We start from the raw sequence: 23,778 nt of genomic DNA, 5'->3' as shown, positions 1-23,778 counted from the left end.
ATTTGTTAGATAAAAAGGATTAAAGTGTGCCTAAATAAGTATATCGCCCGTTTAAACAAAGATCAGGGGCAAGAGGTACACGGTAAAAGTTCATATCCTTTTTCCTTAGACCTGCATTTTAAATAATGACTATCGTGTAATTTTATAACTCGTGCGCGAATGTTCTCCTACGCCACTTGTCTTGTGCAAGTAGTGCTCAGTGATTTGTTAAAACATTGTTTAGATCGGTGCATTTGCGTCCGCAAGAAATGAAACAATGATGCCGATAAAGGACAATCAAGATGTGGCATGCTTTTTGGTTACCAAACATTCATGGAAGGGAAAGTAAGTACAATTTTCCTCATGTAAAGTTTCTGTAATTGAGTTAAAAATATTAGAAAGATTTAGAGAATGACTATAAAATAAATATTTAATACATCACAGATTACTCATATAAAGTCGAATATAATTTTTGATATCTAAATATCTTTATCAATTATAGTGACATTAACTACAATAATACTGTAATTCTTCTTTTAATAGTAATGTGCTATGTCTATATTTATATTACAATCATAAAATTAGGTACAAACGTATCTTTTCCATTGGCTCCATGGGGATAACAACATACAATCCTAGCACATTAGATGTTACAAACAAGTGGGAGTATTCTGACTTCATAAATGTACAGCCAGTAAATAAAAGTCAATTAGGTTCCCATGAATTTACCATAACTATGCGTAAAGAGCGGAAAAATGATACCATGAAATTTAGTTCGGAACACAGATCACATTTGCTGACCGAAGCTCTGAAATACAGAAATCAGTTTGAGAAACCTAAAGAAAATTTGGTGAGTTTGTATACATTTTTGCTTTTTTCTTTCTCTCTTTCATTTTTCATGTACATTTCATGTACATTTCATGTACATTTATATTCTCTTTTCTTTTTTCATGTACATTTTTTTATTGCATGTACTTCTATAATACTGAAACATATTGTAACATGGATTGGCTTGTGTGTTATCTTTGCAGCCATATGGCCAATATAATGTAACCATAGATATCTTTGGTATCATTTGTATGTTGTATTATATGTGTACAAGAGATTCACACATATAAGAGAGAAAGAAAAAACCCAAGCTACATATAATTTTGCATAACATTAGTAAAATAATTTATATAATTGTAGAGATATCAAGCTTACAAACATCACTGGTCTGATACAAGATTGCCTGTAGTGTTAGAAATAACACCATACAGTCTTGATCAACTAGATCCTGCTACAAACATGGTATTAGCTAGTTATTGTTATAAAGATTTCGAGGGGCTACTGACGATGAAAGATTATCCCAATGGATTTGTGATTGTATGTGGTGGCTTTGGTCGCCTACATCTCTTTGCTTCTGTGCACATGGAAGAGATTAAGAAAAAGTTACAGGAAGCTGCATTAAACAATTTAGGCATTAACATAAAAATGTTGAAGGAACCTATAAAGCTGGACGATTTCATTGCTCAAAGATTAGGGAAATTTAGTGGCGACGAGCATATAACGAGTGTTTCGGAATTCACCGTACACAAGATTTCCAGCAGGCATTTAGATCCTCAAAGAAGAACACTGTGTCTCTCGGACACTTGCCTGCTGGAAAGAGATCCTCAGACATATAACATTTGTACTCTTAGGCCATTATCGGACATTTTTACTTTGGTTCGTGATAATGATAACCCACAACTGTTTACCATACAATATCTTAATGGTCAAACGCGCAGTTATACCGCAACGAATAGAGATTCTTTACTAGCGTCTTTGCTGGATGGCGTGAGAGCGTCCGGTAATAGAGATGTCCATGTGAAAATGTATCCTATAGCTAGAGGTAAAAGGCTCGGACCTCTTAATTTACCTGTCGACGAGGAAGTCGAGACGACGCATGTCAAATTCCTGCAACAGCCACCTGGAGGACGTACATTCGCTGAAATTCTGGAGAGGTTTAATGCAAATATACCATACAGTGGTCTTAATTATTCCGTTACTCAAGACGTAAGATAAAGCATATATTCTATATTTTATTGTATATATATATATATATATATTGATTATAAATGGGAAACATAGCTAAATGTTTATATTTATTAAAATACACATTTATACAGCACATTGAAGCGGTTAAGGTACATTGACACAGAGATTGAAATATTTTTGAAACTTTATAATGAAATAAGAAAGGAAAGAATAAACAGCGAAGGAAATTCACTGCAGAAGATGCTCTTGACATCTGCACTCATTGGTTACTACATCTTTTGTGAATTTTCCCTTGTAACATACAATCTAACGTAAAAATATAAAAAATAAAAAAAAAAATAAAATATAAAATATAAATATAAAAAATTATAAAGTTTCAGATTAGAAGAAAAATATTTCCATCTGAATTTATTAATAAAAAATATATAAGGAGACATAACATTTTCTGTTTGTCCAGGAAGTTGTACCGCTTGAATGGACTGTAACAACGTTACAACTCCAAGTACATCGTATCATGAATGACTACTTACAGGGAATCTTTACCGAAAACAAAGACAAGATTATTCTCGGAGCTTTGAATACTTTAATCAGCAAAGATCTAGAGACAAACAGTGAGATTGAGGCACAATTTCATGCACTACGACGATTGGTGGCTAGCAAAATCGGTTTCACTGCATTTACAACACTTCCTGGTTTTAGAGAAGCTGTTGGAACAAAGGTCGTAAAGGCTTTAAAGCGACAAAATTGCGGTGTAACACAAGCTGCCATAGATTGTATTTGCACTTTGATGCAACCAATGCATGATGATTGCGATTTAAGACAAGAACAATTAAACAAAAGTAGCCTACTCAGCAGCAATAAATTTCTAGAAAGCTTGCTCGAAATGTGGATTAATCACATTGTAAGTACGCAACGTTGAAATATTTAATCTGTCGTTGCGACACATTGTTGAAACCTCCTTTTTTCTTAATGTTACAGAATCACGGTACAGGTGCTCTGGTAGTATCCGCTATGCTCGATCTTTTAACATTTGCTCTATGCGTACCATATAGCGAGACAACCGATGGTAAACATTTTGACAATCTCCTGGAGATGGTAGCTGCAAGAGGAAGATCTCTGTTTAAATTGTTCCAACACCCTTCACTGGCTGTGGTTAAAGGCGCTGGATTGATAATGCGAGCGATCATTGAGGAAGGCGCGCCAGAAGTAGCAGCTAAAATGCAAGAATTGGCGCTCGCTGAAGGAGCGTTACCAAGACACCTGTTAAATAGTTTGTTTACTGTTGGCAGTGACAGTAGATTATTAACGCACCGGCAGTTATGCCGACACCTTGTGGGTTTGTGGGTGACTGGACATCCCACAGCTATGGGACTGTTGAAACGAATTATGGTGAGTTGACCTTATTTCTATTGTGCTTTGAAGATACGATCTACTGCCGTCACAATTAAAAATAATATTGGATTGTTATCAATTATCTTTAGCCGGTTGGTCTGTTGAATTACTTGGATTCTGATGAAAAAGTACCAGATTCATTCTTGGAAGAAGAAAGATTGAACAATCGTGACAACTTAAAGATAGCTATAGATCATGCGTCGAAAAATAAAAAAAGTCCACAGTGGATCGCTATTGAACGTCAGATGCGAGTGGTCGAGAAACACGTGGAGAATGCTTTGCAGCATTGGGGCGCTCGAATTGGGATAGAACGGAGAGAAAAGATCAAAGAACGTCCGATAGTCTTGAGAAAACGCAGAGAAAGAATTAAATCTGAAGCTAATTGGAAATTGTTCTATTATAAATTTAATCAAGATCACGCACTGCCAAACTTAATTTGGAATCACAAAACTAGAGAGGAGTTGAGGATAGCGCTGGAAAATGAGATCCGCGCATTCAGCTCGGACAAGGATTTGGCCGGTGGAACTTTGATCGCGTGGAATCACAGGGAGTTTGAGGTGCAATATCAGTGTCTTTCGGATGAAGTTAAAATTGGAGATTACTACTTGAGACTTCTATTGGAGAAAGATAGTCCCGACAGCCCGATAAGAAAATCGTAAGTAACCGATTTAAAAAAATTAAGTAACACGTTGAAGTGCCGACATATATTTATTTCTCATTTACTAAAATTGCACTCTGTCGCGTCCGCACCTGAAAATATCTAACGGTAGACTTTTCACTACTGATTGCAGATACGAGTTTTTTAATGATTTATATCATAGATTCTTATTGACTGCAAAAATCGAAATGAAGTGCCTTTGCTTGCAAGCAATGACGATAGTGTACGGTCGATATTACGAAGACATTGGCCCATTCTCCGATACAAAATATATACTAGGAATGTTGGAGCGTTGCACGGATAGAACGGAGCGCGATAGGCTAGTTATGTTCATAAATAAACTCATATTACATAGGCGAAATGTCAAAGATATAATGGATCAAAACGGGGTGCGAACCTTAGTCGATTTACTGACACTGGCACATTTGCATACCTCCCGAGCTGTTGTACCAACGCAAACTAACGTGATAGAAGCCGGCCCGCAGCAGGAACGGATGGAGAAAGAATGGTATTATAATAATGGGGATCAGCGTGAGGGACCGATCAGTCTGAAAGATCTGAAAGAATTGTACGCCTTGAATCAAATGACTCACAAGACGAAAGTCTGGGCGCAAGGGCTAGACGGATGGAAAACGATTTCACAAGTGCCGCAATTAAAGTGGAGTCTCGTCGCGAGGGGGACTCCCGTAATAAATGAAAGTGATCTGGCTACCTTAATTTTGAATATTTTAATCAAGATGTGCGAATATTTTCCAAGTAGAGACGCCGACGACGCGGTAATCAGACCGTTACCACGTGTGAAGCGATTGCTGTCCGATCTTCAGTACCTGCCGCATATTGTACAGCTTTTGCTAACGTTCGATCCAATTCTAGTTGAAAGAGTCGCTACATTATTATGCGAGATCATGCGGGATAATGCGGACGTGTCGAAAATTTATCTCACCGGCGTGTTTTACTTTATCTTAATGTACACCGGTTCCAACGTTCTACCGATCGCGAGGTTCTTACAACTCACACACACCAAGCAAGCATTCAGGAGCGACGATGTGAGTTTATATCAATGTCTTTTTATTTCGTAGTATTCCGCAGTGGATGTTCCTAGAAGGACATATGATCTGGCTATCTTATCTTTCAGAATACTTCCTCAGATATCATGCAACGAAGTATTCTTGGCCAACTGTTGCCCGACGCGATGGTGAGTTATTTAGAAAATCACGGGGCAGAAAAATTCGCGCAGATATTTCTTGGAGATTATGATACACCGGAAGCAATCTGGAACGCGGAAATGCGACGAATGCTTATCGAGAAAATTGCTGCGCACATTGCAGATTTTACGCCCAAGTTACGAAGTCATACTATGGCCAGGTATCAGTATATCGCTATACCTGCTGTAAGATACCCGCAATTGGAGAATGAATTATTCTGCCAGATATTCTATCTCAGACATCTTTGTGATACTGTCAAGTTTCCACAGTGGCCTATCCCGAAACCTGTAAGTTGAAGCAATTTGAATCGCGACGTATTCCATACGATATTACGAGTGACTTACGCGAGTGTGACGTACAATTATCAGGTACAATTATTAAAAGATGTATTGGACGCGTGGAAGAAAGAAGTAGAAAAGAAACCGCCTCTAATGACAGTAGACGAAGCTTACAAGCAACTCGGTTTACCCACTGGCAAACAACACGACGGAGCGATTGTTAGGAAATCATTTTACAAATTGGCGCAAATGTATCATCCTGATAAAAATCCCGAGGGCAGAGTAAGTGCTCGCTCGCGTGCGTTTTGTGATTTCCATACAAATGCGAATGTAAAACGTATCGTTTGGGAATTTTAGGACAAATTCGAGGCCGTTAGCCAGGCATACGAATTCCTATGCAGTCGCAGTTGTTGGTCAACTACTGGCCCCAATCCTGACAACATCGTTCTGATTTTGAGGACTCAAAGTATACTCTTTCATAGATACGCGGACGAACTTAGACCATACAAGTATGCCGGTTATCCCCAGCTTATCAAGACTATCAAACTCGAGACGGACGACGAACGGTTGTTCTCCAAATCTGCGCCATTACTAGCAGCAGCCAGTGAACTCGCGTACCACACTGTACACTGCTCTGCGTTAAATGCCGAAGAACTGCGACGGGAGGGTGGTTTAGATGTATTGTTGGAAGCGTATACGCGATGTGTATCCGTTTTGAGCAAGTCGAGCAAACCCACCGACATAGCGGTGCAAGTTTGTATGCATATCACTAGGTGTTTCGCCGTTGCCGGGTCGTTCCGAGGATGCAGAGATAAGATTATCGAGTTGCCACAACTTGTAAAAGACCTCTGCAGAATCCTGCACTTCAAGGTATTGTATAGCTTTGTAGTATATATATCGAGAATTTACTTACTAATTGATCTATTCTGTTTCCGAGAGGGAGCGGAGGAAGAACGTTATCTTACAAATTATCTTATAATTTTGATTACCTTTTCTTTACAGCACTTAACAAAGTTATGTGCAGTCGCCACAGAATGCATTTCGTCTCTCGCTACAGATAGCATATTACAAATGCAGCTATTGCAATCTGGTGCTTTATGGGATTTGTTGCTCTTTATGTTTAACTATGATTACACGCTAGAGGAGGGAGGCGTGGAAAGAAATCAGGATGAAAATCGTCAGGAAGTAGCCAATAACTTAGCTAAATTGGCGGTTCGTGCTTGCGCCAGATTAGGTGGTTACATGAAAGGGGAGGACGAGACACCCCATAATCCCGTGACGGTTGCCGCTTTGGAGAATTTGTTAACACCCTACTTGGCGCGTGAGCTTGTTAAAGACAAACCTGAGGAGATTTTAAAGATATTAAATTCTAACTGTTCGAATCCATATTTGATCTGGGACAATGGAACCAGGGCGGAGTTAAATGAATATCTAGAAATGAAACGGCAAGAGAGATTAAACAATAGTGATAACTTTGAAAACGATTTCAGTGACTTTAAGTATACCGCTCATGCTGATGAATTGGTAATCGGTGAGATATTCGTCAAAGTGTACAATGAACAACCGGTGTATCCGATAGAGGTAAATTAATCCGTTCTAGAAACAAGTACACGAGCCAGCTTTAAATAATCATTACGGTAGACAAAATTGACCAAAGTAATCTTAGAGGACTGTTTAACTTTCAGAATCCAAAGAGTTTCACGATAAACTTGCTTGATTTTTTATCACAGTCTTGGGAGTACTTAACATCGTTAGGAAATGTCGCATTGGGTAAAAAGGATCAAGAAAAATTGGAGCACATTGTAATGTCGCTCAAAGCTCTAAAGAATATTATCAAAAATAATCCTGGAATCGAGCTGCAGTGTATGGGACATTTTAAATTGCTGTTCGGACTTCTGAGTTGTAATAATTTCAAACTCATTCAGAGAAGCGCTCTAGAAGTAATCAGTAATGTTACCAAAAATCAGGAATGCGTTGATGATATAGCCGCGAATGAAGTTGTAGTGCATTTGTTATTATGTTTGCACAGCCTAAAGGAATGTCAGCTTCTCGCATTAGAAACTTTGTATGCGTTGATGAGTTCGACTAAGATCGTAAAAGAGGCATTAGCAAAAGGTTTGTAAAATATGTAGTTACATATAAAGATATACAAAAACACTGATTCTAATCTGTAGATCCGTAACAATTTACATATCGGCACTCCGATACGATTGGATCTAATGGAGGAATGCACTTTTGTAACGTTTTTCAGGAGCTGTTGTATACGTTCTTGATCTTTTTTGTAATTCGAGTAATATCCAGATAAGAGAAGCTGCGGCTGAATTACTCGCAAAGATGTCATCCGACAAATTGGCCGGGCCGAAAGTGAAGCTCGACTTGTCGAAATTTTTACCCAGGCTATTCAGCGAAGCTATTCGCGATGCCCCCAAACAATGCGTCCACATGTTCGAGACGAAGCACGAAAATCCCGAATTAATATGGGACGATGACGCGAAAGCTAGAGTGGCGAGAATTATTGCCGAGTTAAAAGACGAGTAAGTTTTAAAAACCGATGTGCCTGACTTCTTTAATGTTTTTTCACTTTTATATTGAATTAATCATGCTTTGCACATCATCATTTAGATACCACGCCCTACAGAGACGAAATCCTAATGCCATATTAAAGTTACCCGATACACAAAATAATATTGACGTCGCGACCAACGAACCCGTCGTAGGTGGAGTGTATCTTAGATTATTCATAGCCAGTCCCGCTTGGGCGCTTAGGAAACCGAAAGAATTCTTAAGCGAGCTGATGGACACTACGTTGACACTAATGTCCAAAGAGAAGACTGACGTAAGTGTTACAAAAAATACTCAATGCAGATTTACAAAATTATTGTATATAATATTAGTTATTTAATACTGATAATAGCCTAAGGGGAACGGTTTCTTTAAGAAGTTCTGGCACTCAAACTATTATCCTTTGTGCCTCGTACTCATTATTTACACGTATATTTTTTCGCATTTGTGTTTAATGACAAACCAGACGGATATGCTGGAATTAACGACGCAGGCTCTTGTATGTCTCCTTCAAGCACAACCCACTTTGGCGGACCAAGTACCATCTTTGGGTCATATACCACGACTCTGTCGACAAATGGCTATCCAGAATAGTCAGCCGTCAGTATACAAGACGGCTATATTGATTCTACATCAGCTGGCTACGAGCGAAGTGAGTTGCCCTTGCCGTATGTCTGTATATCCGTAGCTACGTCTCTAACTTGCTCGATTTTATATCCACGTAGATTTGTATCTCGTCTATATGTCAAACGGAATGTATAAGCCCGTTAAAGCATGCGATGCAATCAAGGAAGGACATGATAGCGGTAGCATGCGAGACACTGAATAGATTATTTTCGACGAATGAGGATAGACTTATTAAACAGGTGCGTAAAAGAGCGTTCAAGCGCGCGATTGTACACGTTAAAATACGTTCTCGGGAAAATATACATATTCTCGTTCGCATTATGTGTAGGCGCTGGATGCCGAGATGGTACCATATCTTTTAAATATATTGGAAGGACGACTAGATATTGTTGAGAATCCCGCCACAACTAAAGCGCAGATAGTAAAAGCTTTGAAAGCTATGACGAGAAGTTTACTGCTCGGCGAGAAAGTGAATGCCATCTTGGAAAAGTCGAGCGTATGGGCAGAGTATAAGGATCAGCGGCACGACTTGTTCATTTCTAATAATACCAGCGCTGGTTACCTTACAGGTAAGACACGCGAGTGACTGTAATGCGACGCTTGAGTGTTCTCAGCTAATTATTAAATCGCTATCTCGATTTGTCATTAGCTGGCACTCCTGTATCCGCCGGTTACTTAACAGCAGGGCCAAGTACAACACTAACGACGGGCCCACCGCCGGTTGATAAGGAAGATAGTTTAATTAATAGAAATGACAGCATCTGATATAGGTAGCATCGTAAGTGGTACAAAAGGCAGTAAGAATGTCAATACTGAGATTCCTATCGGCAAATAATACCGATATAGAGACTATATTGTCTGTGATTTTTGGCTTCTTAAAGAAAGAAATTTATTAACTGAATAATGTTTTTGTTGTATAATCCTTATTGGTTAAGATTACTATACAAAACTTCGTTCTTTGATTACATTTATATAAACGATAGCAACGTAGCCATAATGCTTAAGTCGCCAGTCTTTAAGACTACAGCATACGTGTATAGTAAAACCATAATATCCCAGGACACACACAGTCTATTACCGAACGAATTTTTCAAACAAATTTTTACCTTATATTCAGTCGCGATGTGACACTGCGTTTTTAGTAACTAAATGAATTTACACTTGGAACTTTAACCGGCGAGATGTTTCAAGAAAACGGGAATCGATAATATGTGTTGTCTGAGGCGTTCGAAATTAGCTTCTTTTCCTTTTTATAGAAAATCTAAGTGAAGGTGTAATTATCGACTAATTAAGCTTCATTCAGGATAGCATTATTATAAGTTGCCTTCTTTTTCTGTTATTTTTCCATCGACCGGCAAACTTTATTCTATCGTCCTATCCCAATTTCTAAGCTTAATTACACTCTAATTGAATCTCCACTTGGATTTTGAGGGCTAAGGAAGGATCAATACTAAATTCGTGAAAGAAACTTTAATTGATTCTCTCTCATAATTTTGGTAATACCAATATATAATATGGAATATTGCAAGATGATTTATTTTTAAATGAGATTAGGGATGAGTTCAAATGTAAAGATTTCCAAGAACCATGGATAAGATTGCGTAATGATTTGCAGTAAAATCAAAACGAATTGAGGAAATTATTCAACAAAAATTCATACGTAGTAGCGCAACAACTTTCTCTGTGATAGCACATTAATTGTGACGAAGACGTAACGAAAGATGTCGGTTCTGCGCTCTAAGTCTCGTCACTGTAAAAGCACATTTTTCAGATGTCACATTCCAATCAGTCGGAAGTATAAAATGTACTTATGCGAAATTTACATCTTCGTTCTAGGAAGACACGATTATTAACACTAAAGAATCGGAAAATCCCTATTCATTCATACACAATCATGATTTATTAAATTTCTATTGTCGGAATTAAAGCTTGTGTAAATGCAGTTATGATGTTGCTATTCTAAATTGCAACCATAGATCTGTAATATTTTTTTCGGTAATCGTAGTTGAAACGTATTTTGAGTTCTAAAAATGGACATGATATATCTATACTATTTATTATCTTGAAAAATATATTACTGTATGCTTTAATATTAAAAAGAATATACTATTTATATCGTTCTAATTATATAATATGTCAATTTTTCTATGACCTTTCTAACAATTTTTCGATTATATATACATAATTTCATTAAAATTATCGAAAATTGCAGGATATTTAATATCAAACGAATTAAAATTTTTTTTCGAGGAATATTTCTAAGTTTGTATTTCTATTGTTTTAAAGAAATATTGCATATTTTCATTAATTATACATTTTACATAATTATCAGAAAATCTCAAATTGTACAAAGAGTGATAACATCTGGTGATACTACAGAAGGGACTTTTCAGTGAAGCAGTATCTATTTGTAGGCGTCCAAACAGCACAAAAGACCAAAAGATGTTTAAAAGTCTGAGGAAACTTAAAAAAAAGAAAATATTAGAACACGTTTTAAACGTCTTTGTATTTCAATGTTTGTGTTGCTTGGGTGGTGTCTCTTTTTCATATCAATTGCTAGTATTCAATCGCTAGTATATCTATTACATTAATAAAAAGAACACTGAGATGACATCGAAAGATTTTACATGCTACAAATATGACGCTACAAAATACAGTACTCTTTCCTTGCCATGTAAAATTATATACTTTGCATTTTTTAAGATTGACGAGTTGTTTCAAGTACCAAGTTACGAAGGGAAACGTTTTTGCGATGATATGTGCGTTTACATAAAACGTACGTGTACGATTACATTTGCGTGGTTTATGTATTAAAAATTAAAATCTCTACATTAGGTGCTCTAAGTTAGACTTAACTAAGTTTCATATTGCGAGGTAATATATAATCAATAGTATTTTATCTATGCGCGACACACTCGTCAGTTTTGTATTTTCTAGAAGAAACACAAAATGGATAAGACAAAAAAAAACATATATTGAATGAGTGATCAATTTTACATATATCGCGTTATATTGTGTATAGACATTTTGTTAATGATTGATCTAAAGCCAAGAGCTAAGATAGTTAAGTTGACGTATTTATCTCTGAGTTTTTAAGATTGTGAGTAACATACTGTATATACACACTTATGTATAGGAAAGAAATTATACCACAGATTATTGTATGTATGGTTAGAAAATAAACGATTTTGCACACGGTACAAGTTCTTTAGATGATAAAATGCGCTACTTTGTGCCTCTATTATTGTTGTTCTACGTATTAATTCTATTTAGCACGCGTTAATTGATCTTGGTTCGTTACTTTCATCGGTTGATTCTTGCAAAACTTCGGACAGATTTAGATACTTGTTTTCCGAATAATTACTGAGTAATTTGTCCAAGCTTTGTTTCAGTTCGGTAAAAGTAGGTCTACTTTGAGGTCTAAGATTCCAACACGAATACATTATATTGTACCTAAGTAGCAAAAAGAGAAAACTTGACAGTTTAAAAATTACGATTATCTTTTAGAAATGTTTCATTTTAATATATACATACAATTCTCTGCCACAGTTTGGTGGTCTTTCCATGCGGTATCCCGACTTGAGAAGCTGCAGAATTCTATTTGTAGGAGTACTGGGATACGGCATCGCACCTAAAGTAACGATTTCCCACAACAGAATGCCAAAGGCCCATCTGTAAATCGAATTTCGTCGTGAACGATCAAATGAGTACTACACAATGCACATATGCAATTTCAGCGAAGAGACTTACACGTCGCTGTAAGTAGTGTATATTTGATGCGTTAAAGCTTCGATTGCCATCCACTTTAATGGTAATTTACCATTTCCTTTCTTTCGATAAACGTTCTCTTGATAGATATCACGACTGAGACCAAAATCTGAAATTTTCACCACTCTGTCCGGTCGTACTAACACATTACGAGCAGCCAAATCACGATGCACTATCCGATTAGAAGATAAAAATTCCTAAAGATAATATCCTAATAATATAATCATATTCTGATTTGTACGCAAATAACAGAATTGAGAGAGTATTGAGTTACTGGTGTAAAATCTAGCAAATATCACTGTTTCAACAAGACAATCTATCTATTGTTCTTGCATAAAATGTACCATGTGCAAGCATAACATAATTATGTGTGTAGAAAGTAGATTAATATTTTGTGATATATATCTTACCATTCCTGTAGCCACTTGCCTGGCAAAATTTAACAAATCGGCACAAGTGACGTTTTCCGTGTATTTTATTACGTCTACAAAATATTTATATATATATATATATATATATATATATATATAATTTGCATTATGTATGTATATATAGTAGAAATTGAAGAGTCAACTATGTTATTTACCTTGTTGAATATCGTACAAGCGATTGACGATTGTGCGTACTTTTTTACAGTAGGGGTCGCTTTTTCCTGTACGAGAAATATAAGTTTTTGTAGAACAAATGTTTTCAATTGAGCATTTTTATATAATGCGTAATGTGCGAATATTATTACAATATTAAAACCTTGATCTGTGCCTTTATTGACAAAAGTCATTGGGACGAATTGCAGTCGCGTCCTACGCTCGAATACGGCATTTACTAAATTCTGCCAAATCTGAAATTTCAATGAAATGCAAATAGTTCCTTTGAGTAACGAGGCAAAATTAATTACTACGGACGAGATCAATACATTTTTTTTATTTTATATACAGCTCACCGTTCTTAGATAAGTCTGTAGATCTCCTTTGCTGCAATATTCCACCACTAGTAAAGGTTTATTGTACAAAGTGCAATATCCAATCAAAGAAACTATATTCGGATGTTGACCAGCTGACTTCATCATTGAGATCTCTTGATGAAAACTCTTTATATCCTCCACTGTTGGATCATCTGTACAAAAAAATGACATTGCGTTTATCTGTACTAATCTATCGCTGCTTTAATATTTTCATATGTAATTATTATATACATGTGATGTAATTTCTTTAACACGTGTATTGTATCTTATTAAAAATACTTTTTTTCGTATCTTTCTGTATCCATAATGATACCTTTCATCATTTTCACAGCTACATCAGTAACAGTACCGAATTCATCCTGCAAGGTAGCAAGTCTGACGATACCGTACGCTCCACTGCCCAATACATCTTTCAACTTCAACTGTTGTGGACTGATCTCAAACTTATCACGCGACAGAAGAGTCTCGCCATTCTCGACTGCGTAATCTTGCTTCAAAGGCTTTTTCAGGGAATCCGTAAAATCCTGTTGAACAGATAAGTCTCTAAATCTACTTTCGACAAATAGAAGATTATTATTCAAGTAATTTCATCGCCTAACGCATAAATGTCGTGCATATTTTATCAATAGACTCACCTCGAAATGCACATATCTCATATTAGTTTTCTTATTCTTCTTATTACGACGTTGCATACAAATTGCCCCGAACACCACCACGATAATTATTAGTGTCGGTAATGCCACAATAATCTCACGATGAGACAGTTCTACAATTATTATAAAAATTTTATGCATTATTAATCGATTTCATGTCGAAATAATCATTGCATACCTACCTGGTATCTCTTCATCAATACTTTCTGATATACTTGACAGCAAACTAACACCGCCCGCCGACTCCGCCACGATACCGATGTCATACCGCGGCCCCACATCGACATTTAAGAAGAGAGCTTCGACTACATTCTGCAAGAAGATTCAAATTCATAGCTTAGGGAGTGCTTATGACACGTGCTTACGATCGTTATTACGATAATATTTACTCCAGGTACAACCAACAAACGCGGTTCGAATTGAAACGAGTCTATTTGCAACGTGTAATTGTCCGGCTGCAAAGCGGGTTTATTCCAACTGACTTTGATATCGTACGATCCTTTGCGTTTTTGAATATGCTCTACTCGCAAGCCTTTCACCACTTCAGGCGCTGTAATCAAGAGAATTTTTATACAGTCACATTATACGTATATAACAATAGTTAGTTTAACTTCCACGAAGCAAGTTAATTTTTTGCTAAATTACAGATTTACAATGGCTCACCACAGATACTCAAGTTAGTGTGGACTTCCAAGCACGATGGTGTGAAAAAAGTGAATGTCGTCTTATTACTGATCTTGGAGAAATCATCGTTACCGGATACGATTGTCACGGTATTATTTTGATTATATCGTAAGTTTCTGAGAAAGAAGCGAAAATCTAAAATCTAAGGAAGATACAGGATTGTTAATATTCAACGGTTATTGCGCGTATCAGTACAATTTCTCACCTTTTCTACATCAAAATTGATCAAGTTATGTTCCCCTGACCAAGATAATATGTTGTAGTTACAGCTTCGATCTAAAATATATAATTATACAATGTTTTGTATATATACGTATAAACATGATGGTGAATAAGGATTTTTAAGCGTCGGAATTACCTTTAGCAGGCTTAAAAACAATTTCCGCTTGTAGTTTGCAAGCATCTTTACTTTCTACTTCGATCTTCAACAATGAGATATGCTCGACTGCGCGTGGCTGATAATCAACTGCAAATATTAATATAAATTGATCTTAAGAGGATAGTAATGCGAGTAATAGTCATGAAAATATATAATGATTATAACGAGAATATGTATGAAAGTGCATCAAGATGAGGAGTTTCTCTCCAAAGTTAATACCTGCATGAGTTGAAAACCAATTGGACGTCTCGGCAAACGATACTCCGCGCTGTGTTACTCTGTGCAAACGATAACGATAAAACGTGCTCGCCGTCAAGTTAAAAAATGTCGACAATCCGTTGACACTCTATGAAAGAAATCTACTTGATAATATGTCACAATAGATCGAATTGAAAGTCTTTTTCCATAGATATTCCATATATTAAATAAACGTTGATGTAAACGAAGCTGTTTTTTTACATAGAAATAATCCAATAGGTGTAATGTGAAATATGTATTCTATGGGAGAAGACTTCTGAATAAATCTAGTGCAAGTAATCGGTTACATGTTTAAGTTTACAAAAAGCACACGTTTACCACTGTTGTCGCATTCCAAGTGTCATTAGAAGCACTCTGTTCGATAACATAGATTCCGGGATTGTGTTTGATCATCAATGTGTTTGTTCCCTTGCAATGCAGACTAATATTTGCGCCGGCTTCTTCGTTTATTTCCGGATAAACTATCATAAAACAGTCTCATATATTGTAACATATTTGTAATACGTTCAATTGTTAGTTATCTCACGGTTAAACTTACGCTCAAATTCGCCCACAGGTCGTGAACAATTGTTCCGGCATAATTCCTGAAACAAGACGAAACATTTTTTTTTATTACGCATTAGCATATCGAAATATCATGTTTTGCGGACGAACTTTCCACTATCTAGTTTTCTTAAAATATTAATCGAGCATCAATTCAAAACACTAATTTAAAGCATCGCGTTGATATTATAAAAATAACAATAAGCAACGGCACACGCGTGCACGACATACACCACGAAATTCTGTTAGCATATATTGGCAAATATTCAGCGATGTATTTTTGAACCGACCGGGCGCACTATGCGAACACGATCGCTCCCGGCATGGTCACACATCCGTTTGCACACATCCTAAGTCTTTAAATGATACTTAAAATATACCGTGATGCGCCTCGGTTGTGAGGGTAACACGGTCGAACTTTAATTTACCTTGCGCTTGTAAAATCGAGCTCTACATCGATTGTAAATCGCTCCGTCTCAACATACATACCTCCAGTCTCAAGTAAGACAACGGGATAAGCGTGATAAAAACATAGGATGTCGCGATCAGATTACAGAATCCTGTCGGGAGCATTATGAGTATGCGTTCGTCTGGTGAGTCGCGTCTGATCCACTACGTATACTATATGTATGCGTACACGTTATACGATTGTCTTATGTATATCGCTAACTTGGTTAGCAGCATGCGGCAAGCAAATCGAGACTTGCGGGAAACGGAATGTCGCGGAAATTATGCGGCTAATCAAACGTTCGTTCAAATAAGACTCGTTCCGACCAGTCAGCACAAATTTCTAAAAGACTTCTTTTTTTTTTAAGGAATTTTCAAGACGTCTCTTGGAAGTTGCCTGAGAAGACATTGTTCCGCTGTTATTGTGGCGTAGTCTCTTACGAGAGCAGAAATTTCAATCAGTTTTCAATTGGTTGAGAGGCTGTTAAGCCTGTTAAGAGGCTTTATAACATAGTTTGCAGGAGCGACTTTCCGCAGGTGTACAAGAGGAAATGCGAAAAAGACGATAAACACGCTTGAACCCGCTTCATACATTATGCAATCTACCGTCTGCCGTCTCAGTACTTTTCTCTTTCAATATAGTTGCTTATTTACGATCCGCTTTAAGGTTCTCGTCGCCGCGGAACTCTTGATTGATAATGTCAAAAGTAAGGAAACGTATGCCCAAAATTTCTGCAGAACATGTCGAAGTAAAAATATGCATCCGAACCAAATCAATCAAGATAGTCGCGACGAGGGAGACCTTAACTTATAATTGCGTGCATTGTTCATCGGAATATCGCGCGAAGCGATGTGCTTCATACAGTATTGCGGTTTATGTTAATATCACACGGTGGTAGTGCGAATGTGCTGTTATTGTGTCATGACTTTATTAAATATTAGAATTTTACACATCTTCAGTATACACATCGGAAAGGAACGAGAAGTATGCAACATCGCTTTTGCAGCCGGCCTCTCGAGTACGGGACGCGTATAGCTATGTTTGAGTAATATTGACACAGGTGTTGACAGGTGTCGAAGTGAGAATTTAAAATGTGTCCAGTTGTTGTTCAACACATATGTTTATTTTGTGTCTTTATAAAACAGACATAGTTTCAACATAGGTGAATTTCGAGCGAGGTCTATCAGGAGTCGCGAGTCGCTCTTTGGGAGAGATATACTTGATTATCTCATTCGATTATAAGTATTAAATATATAAAAGCATTCCCTTTTTTAACACCACCACGCTGTCATGTGTTCTTTACAGATAACATTTAGATAACAAGACGATTGTCTCGCATTCTTATTTTATACTGCAACTTGTTTTGTTGAACAAGTCGTGAGACAAAAGATACGATTGTACGAATACGTTTCTCTCAGAGCGCGACTCATTTATTAAATATATACCTATTAGATGTGATTATGGCGTTTCTATCACGATATCGCTGTAACATGTATGGAATTTTACGTTCGCTATCGCTGTCCTCCGAATTTTTATAGTCTACTATCTTGTCGATATAAAATCGCTTACGTTGCACTTGTTGATATACTGTTGAGAGCAAATCTCATAGTGTAAACTAAAGCGTCGTGAACTAAATTTTCATATTGTAAACTTTTCATACTGCAAAATTTACGAATCGAAAATGTTTATTGTTAAAAAGAAAAAGATATAAGATATCAGACAGTAGAAACAGCATAATGTGATTTACACGTTTTTTTATATCGATTTACTTTATATCGTGGAATGATCGTAATGCATTATAGTGCATTACGGCAAATAAAATGTCTGATCTAGTTACTCACATTTCGGCATTGTGTCAGGCACGTAGCGATTTGTAGAGCTTCTCGAAAGGTAAACCCATGAATAGTAATTACGCAAAAAAGTAACGCGAACACGAACAACATTACGCCAACTCTGTCCACTGCTATGTGGCTGAGCGCGAAGTACTTGTGCTTTTGAAACAGAGACTGTAACACATGTTACTTCTTCGTTTCCAGTTCACTCATGATTTTGCTCGTCTCCAGTCGGCTGTTAACTATGAACTGTAAAACAAGTAACTCGAATCGAATATCAACGACTCACTTATTTGAGGTTTAAAGGATATTCAATTGGAGATAATATAAATACGCTTATGTGGTGATAAGCACAAGTACACGAAACAAGTTTTTACGATGCGAATTTTAGCATTTTTTTACGATAATTTACGAATACATTGTTTCACGTAGTGGCGTTTAAAAATATACAGATTGATTCTTTAAGTGTGCACGTTTGTTGGCGAAGTCGTGTCGCGTCGCGTGCGGCACGTATTCAAAACGGTTACTAGCGCAAAACTAAAGTACCTGCAGAGCTTACGTACGTGACACAAATGAATCCACATTTGAAGAAGCTCCCAATGTTGTTTTAACGCGTATTACGACAGCCCCCTACTATGTACGACTACACCTTGTATGTTAATAAAAGGTGGGATTTGCTCCCACTTTTCTCTCTTCTTTTCTTTAAGTCGATCCTCTATCATTTTGTGGAAAAACAGGAGCAACGCTCGACGTGATTGTAATGTTTAATCACAATTGATGCATTAATTTCTTCGTTTGGGAATTATTTCCAAGCAAATATTTGCAGCTTCTGTATCAAGTGTGAAATATTTAAAATTTGAGTCATTGAGCTTTACGAGAGTTTACAGTTCTTCTTTAGATATTCAATCGGCAATATGATAACTCAGTGACATGAAAAATGAACTGTTTGAAGCCAGTCCTGAGGCATCAATTAAAACTGATTGATGAGTTTTGCATAGCTATTTACAAAACTTTATATATACATCTTTCTATTATATAGGAGTCTATATGGTTACTATTGTATTCCTATTTTAACATAAATTGCAGCTTACTTTTAATGGTAGTTTCTTCATCCAATCACATGTCTTAAAAATAAAATTTGTCGGAAATAAAACACAAATATTTTAAACCATAATACAAAGTTTATTTCCTAACAACTCCACACAACATGGAAAAATGATTGAGTACTTCTCGCTTATTATGCCATATATATATGTATAAATAAGATATCCTGTTATCTCCAATTGCAAAGTGAAACATTTACCGAATTGTGATCATCAACGTACAAGGAATAGTATGCCATCTCTCAATCCAATAATATAGGTTATATTAAACAAACTGTGAGTAGCGACTTTCTATTCCTCATTTCAAATAATTTGCGCTTATGTAGTGGAAGAGAAACACTAAGAAGAACAGTGTAACTCCCAGAATGTTGCAGAATACGGCTAATTGTACGTCTGTGATCATCTGGAAAAGTAAACAGTTCATGTTATAGTTTTAGGTTATATTACAATATCTTCATAATTTAAAATCACAAATATTGTTTTCATAAAATTTAGCAATGCCATACAAAAAGGATGGTCTTATAGTTATTATATACGCAATTACCTTGAAACTGTAGAATTAATGTTTTACGGAACTACTTTGGAGCATTTGAGAAGTTTGCCGTAATCAACGTGTGACAAGCCGGTGATGTCAGATGATGGCGTCGTTATTGTACGCGTGCGTACTAGCAAAAGCACATGTGGCTCGCAGGAACGCTGCGTCATTGGGACACGTGGTATCGTTGTCCGCATCACAGGAAAATATCAAAACAAGTGATATAAATGTATTGTATAAAAAACAAGATATACAAGCAATTATGATAATGTTTATTGATATTCCGCGTTTACAGTCGACTTATACGAATAGTGACATTTGTGTCATACCAAACTATATAGTCGTGTGTGTGTGAGAGGAAGTCTTTTTATAAAATTATATTATTTATACAAAGAGTATTAAACTTTATCTAGAATTTATAACAATTTCGGTTGTCGTTTTAACATTGAAATATCTAATATCCTGCTAGGACATGTGGTTCCTGGTGTTTGTACAAAAGGAAATTGATGCAGTGCAGGCTTCTTTTTTCCAGTTGTTGGTTGAAAATCACGTTTAGATGCTACTTCAGCATACACCTGACTAGTATCTAAAGGAAGAAACGTATATGTATATATATATAAGAAATGTATATGTATATATACGTTCAGGATGAGTTAAGTGCACCTTCAGAACCAAGTGCTAGTACTCGTTATATGAAATTTTACATGAATTTGCATTATATTTAAATTAACATTGGTATCACTTGGTACTTTGATACTTACTTTCTGTTTGAACATCCTGATTTCGGCCCGGCAACAATTGATATCTTTCTAAATAGCGCATTGTAGCGAACGACATGTTGGTCCCTTGCATATTGCTGAGCATAAGATGTTTTAAGGAAGATGATCCTTGTTTGTGCAATGCTATATCGGTCAGTTCATCGTCACCTAAATATTTCAATGCCAATGCTTTCATGTGCATACTGGTATTGGTTTCATTCACAACACTAGTGGCATGCATCATGTTTGCTTGACGATCCAGGCGAGGATAATAAGACGAATCAAAGTCCAACCTTGAAAGAAAATTAATTACAATGTTCTTACTATGTATGATATGTGCATACAGCCATTCAGTATAAGCAGAAATTGAGACACGTACGTTTTATTGTTACCATTCGACTCTCTGTGTTCATTGTCCGTTATGCTAATCCCAAGCTTTCGAAGTTGTTCCAAAGTAGTTGCTTTAACAGTGTTCAATGCTGGCCTGGCTTCTGTGTCATCTGCCTCCTGCTCGACTCTGCGAGTCGCTTTAGCCTCTCGATGCTCCTTATCCTCTATAACACTGGAGTTTTGTAAAATTGCATTGACTTGTCCCAAAACATTGTTGTAAAAGGTCCAACCTATCTTGGAAGTGCACTTGAGTTTGTCGCTCTCGTCGTCGCTCGGGTATTCCTGCATATTCACGTGAATACTTGGTTCCGGAGTCGGTGGAGGTCTCTCGACTATTTCAAGATCACCTCCGCTCAGTATCACGCTATCACCTACATCTCTCGCTTCTTTAACATTAGCGTCTGACTCCTTATTTCGATGACTTTGGTAGTAATTTGTTGCGGGTAAGTGGACGTTATGCGAATTATATCTATTGACGTTCGTCCTTTCATTGTTACTTCCTTTATCCATCGCGGTATAATTGTGTGCATCGTTGACGACAAACGCCTTATCGCAATCTGCATTCTTAGGGCTACCTACGTCCCTAGACGTGTTCGTTATTATCCTCGTACTTTGCGCTTGTTCGACCATGTTGCCGCCTTTTTTCATGTATATCTCTCTTTCGCGCATATTCTCTTCATTCGGATCGGCACTAAGACGCCGATATATCCTGGGAGATTCTGAGGTATTGTTCGTGTTGTATAAATCTGGTTGTTTCGGAGTATGCCTCTCGGAATCTCTCACGGACGAACTCGCGTTAAAATTGCTGCTTTGCTGGTGACTGGAGGACAAGTAACTTTCCGTGTCCTCGACTATGTTCTCCAATTGCGCCGTCCCAGGTTTGCGCGTGAATGTATTCTTATATCTCTTAACCGATTCCGACGTATCATGCATATTCACCGCGCTTCTTCTGTTAATATCGTTGCTCTCTTCTGCGGATGTCTCTTTTTCCTTGTACACCTCGGAATCCACTAGAAAAGGATTATTCTGCACAGTGAATTCAAAACTCGTCATAACGCCAATGGAAACCTTTTGCTCCATAAAGGCTTTCTTTGGTTGCTGTTCTAATAATGCTACATCCAATTTACTGTTGTCTTTATCTCCAACAAGGCTTTCCGGAGGTTTATTCTCTGTAACCGATGGACTTTGTGCCGCATTTTGCTTCACAGCTTGATTACTTGATTGCGTGCAAGTATTCGTACAATTTATGGCGGAGTATCCAAACACTTGATTTGCGTGAGACGACGAACAAGCGCATGTCGATTTGTTCCTAAAGCTCTCTTCCTGCAGTCTCACCAGCCTGTCCACTTGCAACTGCAAAGTTTTGATCTGTTCGTTCTGATTATTCACAAGCTGCAACAAAGTCTTCACTGTCTCATTATTATCAATATCGCGATTTGAGTAGCTAGGTGTATAAAATTGCTGAAAAGGATATGGGCATGGCGGATATGGCATTTGTAGATGTTCATTCTGTTTTAAAGCACCCACAAAAGCGTTGCTAGGCATTATCATAGCAGAATCAGTCAAATGTGTTGCTCCTTGCAGAGGATTGCAAGATAGCAACTGTCTTTTGTCAGAAGATAGCAATTCAGTCTCACGTACGTGGCGTGGAGGAGAATTCTCTGTATTAGAACATCTAAATTTCACATTCTTTTCATGTATTCTATCATTAGGTCTTAAATTTATTAGTCTGTTCTGAGTATCACAGTTTTTACTTTGCTCCTGTTGCTTTTGCACAGTATCATCTTGTACATTAGTCTGAAGTGCACGATTATAGGTATAAACATTTTTACATGGTGATGAAACACGTGCTGTATTTACATAGTTATTCTCCCTGGAGTATACTTTTTCCTTCCATGCAGTATAGGAGTCATGATTGCCTGAATTTGGTGATGTGGGATTAACTGTATGCAAGTTACGATTTCCCGAATTTGGTGATATGATATTAATGTGATTATGTTCTATAGACTTGTCAAAACGTTGCACTGGTCTCGCTATTCTTGCTGACGATGAACTAATATCTCCATCATTCAGATTTCTTGCTTGTGTAGGTTTCTCAAAGATTAATGATACCTCTGGCACACTTGGAACAGCAAAATGCTGGAAAATTTCTTCAAATTAATCTCATAATTACTATATATAGTAGGAGCAAATTGTTCAACAAATTTCAGATTCTCTTTAATAGAATGATTATCATGATTACAAGAGAAGAAGAATATGTGAAGTGTCAAATTTCTTTATTAGATTGTTATAAGAAGTAACTTACATCGAGTTTTGTTGTTGGTTTTGGTGTAACTCTTGGTTCAAATTCCTCTTCAACATCATACATTTGACAATGCATGTCGAAAATTCAACTGTCAATGTGGAATAAATACTTATACGTTAAATATGCATTAGCGAAATTTCAGGTAACTTAATTTAGTTTCACATTGGTTTTTACGTTGTGTGTTATCATAAATTTGAAGTTTGTGATGACCGATTAACCTTACTTTCGCTCGATTGTTATGGTTATACTGGCGGCTTCTACATTCGAAATTTTTAAAACCAACAGAAAAGATGACGTTACTGCGTATTTGCTATGGATATTCTCTATCTACTACTAGATTCGCTCATTGGACCGTCTGATTCACCAGATGAGCAGATTGGTTGATGAATAGGTAATTTTGGTATTTACACCGAATATTTAGTGCCTCCGAAAGAGTTTATTAGC

General features: G+C 36.9%; 3 protein-coding genes across 4 annotated transcripts; 1 reads left to right on the top strand and 2 right to left on the bottom strand.

Moving 5' to 3' along the window:
* The first annotated feature begins 256 nt into the window (after positions 1-256).
* Positions 257-10,663, top strand: LOC116846376 (dnaJ homolog subfamily C member 13). 2 transcript variants are annotated; one of them, XM_032820106.1, is made up of 18 exons: positions 257-324; positions 565-829; positions 1,168-2,013; positions 2,453-2,896; positions 2,974-3,384; positions 3,477-4,042; positions 4,179-5,091; positions 5,181-5,537; positions 5,619-5,810; positions 5,886-6,398; positions 6,531-7,109; positions 7,214-7,643; positions 7,780-8,062; positions 8,151-8,364; positions 8,557-8,742; positions 8,816-8,956; positions 9,046-9,286; positions 9,367-10,663. In XM_032820106.1, the coding sequence occupies exons 1-18, from the start codon at positions 257-259 to the stop codon at positions 9,480-9,482; spliced, it is 6,765 nt and encodes a 2,254-aa protein (XP_032675997.1). In that variant the 3' UTR covers positions 9,483-10,663. The 2 variants fall into 2 exon arrangements, with proteins under 2 accessions (XP_032675997.1, XP_032675998.1); XM_032820107.1 differs by having other exon boundaries at positions 2,528-2,896; positions 9,367-9,482.
* Positions 10,664-10,955: 292 nt separating this feature from the next.
* LOC116846385 lies at positions 10,956-23,770 on the bottom strand. Its single transcript, XM_032820123.1, has 22 exons — positions 23,335-23,770; positions 21,019-23,168; positions 20,643-20,932; positions 20,354-20,467; positions 16,653-16,665; positions 15,959-16,035; positions 15,739-15,881; positions 15,382-15,508; positions 15,142-15,249; positions 14,989-15,059; positions 14,763-14,925; positions 14,489-14,649; positions 14,282-14,411; positions 14,082-14,212; positions 13,760-13,970; positions 13,426-13,598; positions 13,233-13,323; positions 13,072-13,137; positions 12,896-12,969; positions 12,468-12,682; positions 12,252-12,389; positions 10,956-12,170 (listed from the first exon to the last, which is right to left on the bottom strand). Exons 1-22 carry the CDS (start codon positions 23,407-23,409, stop codon positions 11,987-11,989), a joined length of 4,905 nt encoding a protein of 1,634 aa, XP_032676014.1. The 5' UTR covers positions 23,410-23,770; the 3' UTR covers positions 10,956-11,986.
* On the bottom strand, positions 19,405-19,749 carry LOC116846383 (dolichyl-diphosphooligosaccharide--protein glycosyltransferase subunit 4). Its single transcript, XM_032820122.1, has one exon. It carries the CDS (start codon positions 19,747-19,749, stop codon positions 19,645-19,647), a length of 105 nt encoding a protein of 34 aa, XP_032676013.1. The 3' UTR covers positions 19,405-19,644.
* Positions 23,771-23,778: the final 8 nt, after the last annotated feature.

Source organism: Odontomachus brunneus, unplaced genomic scaffold, assembly GCF_010583005.1.
Source record: "Odontomachus brunneus isolate Ranch 3 - 2012 unplaced genomic scaffold, Obru_v1 Obru_scaffold_063, whole genome shotgun sequence".
Taxonomy (NCBI): Eukaryota; Metazoa; Arthropoda; class Insecta; order Hymenoptera; family Formicidae; genus Odontomachus; species Odontomachus brunneus.
Note: the sequence above shows the minus strand (reverse complement) of the source record. Positions and strands in the feature narration are given on the sequence as shown.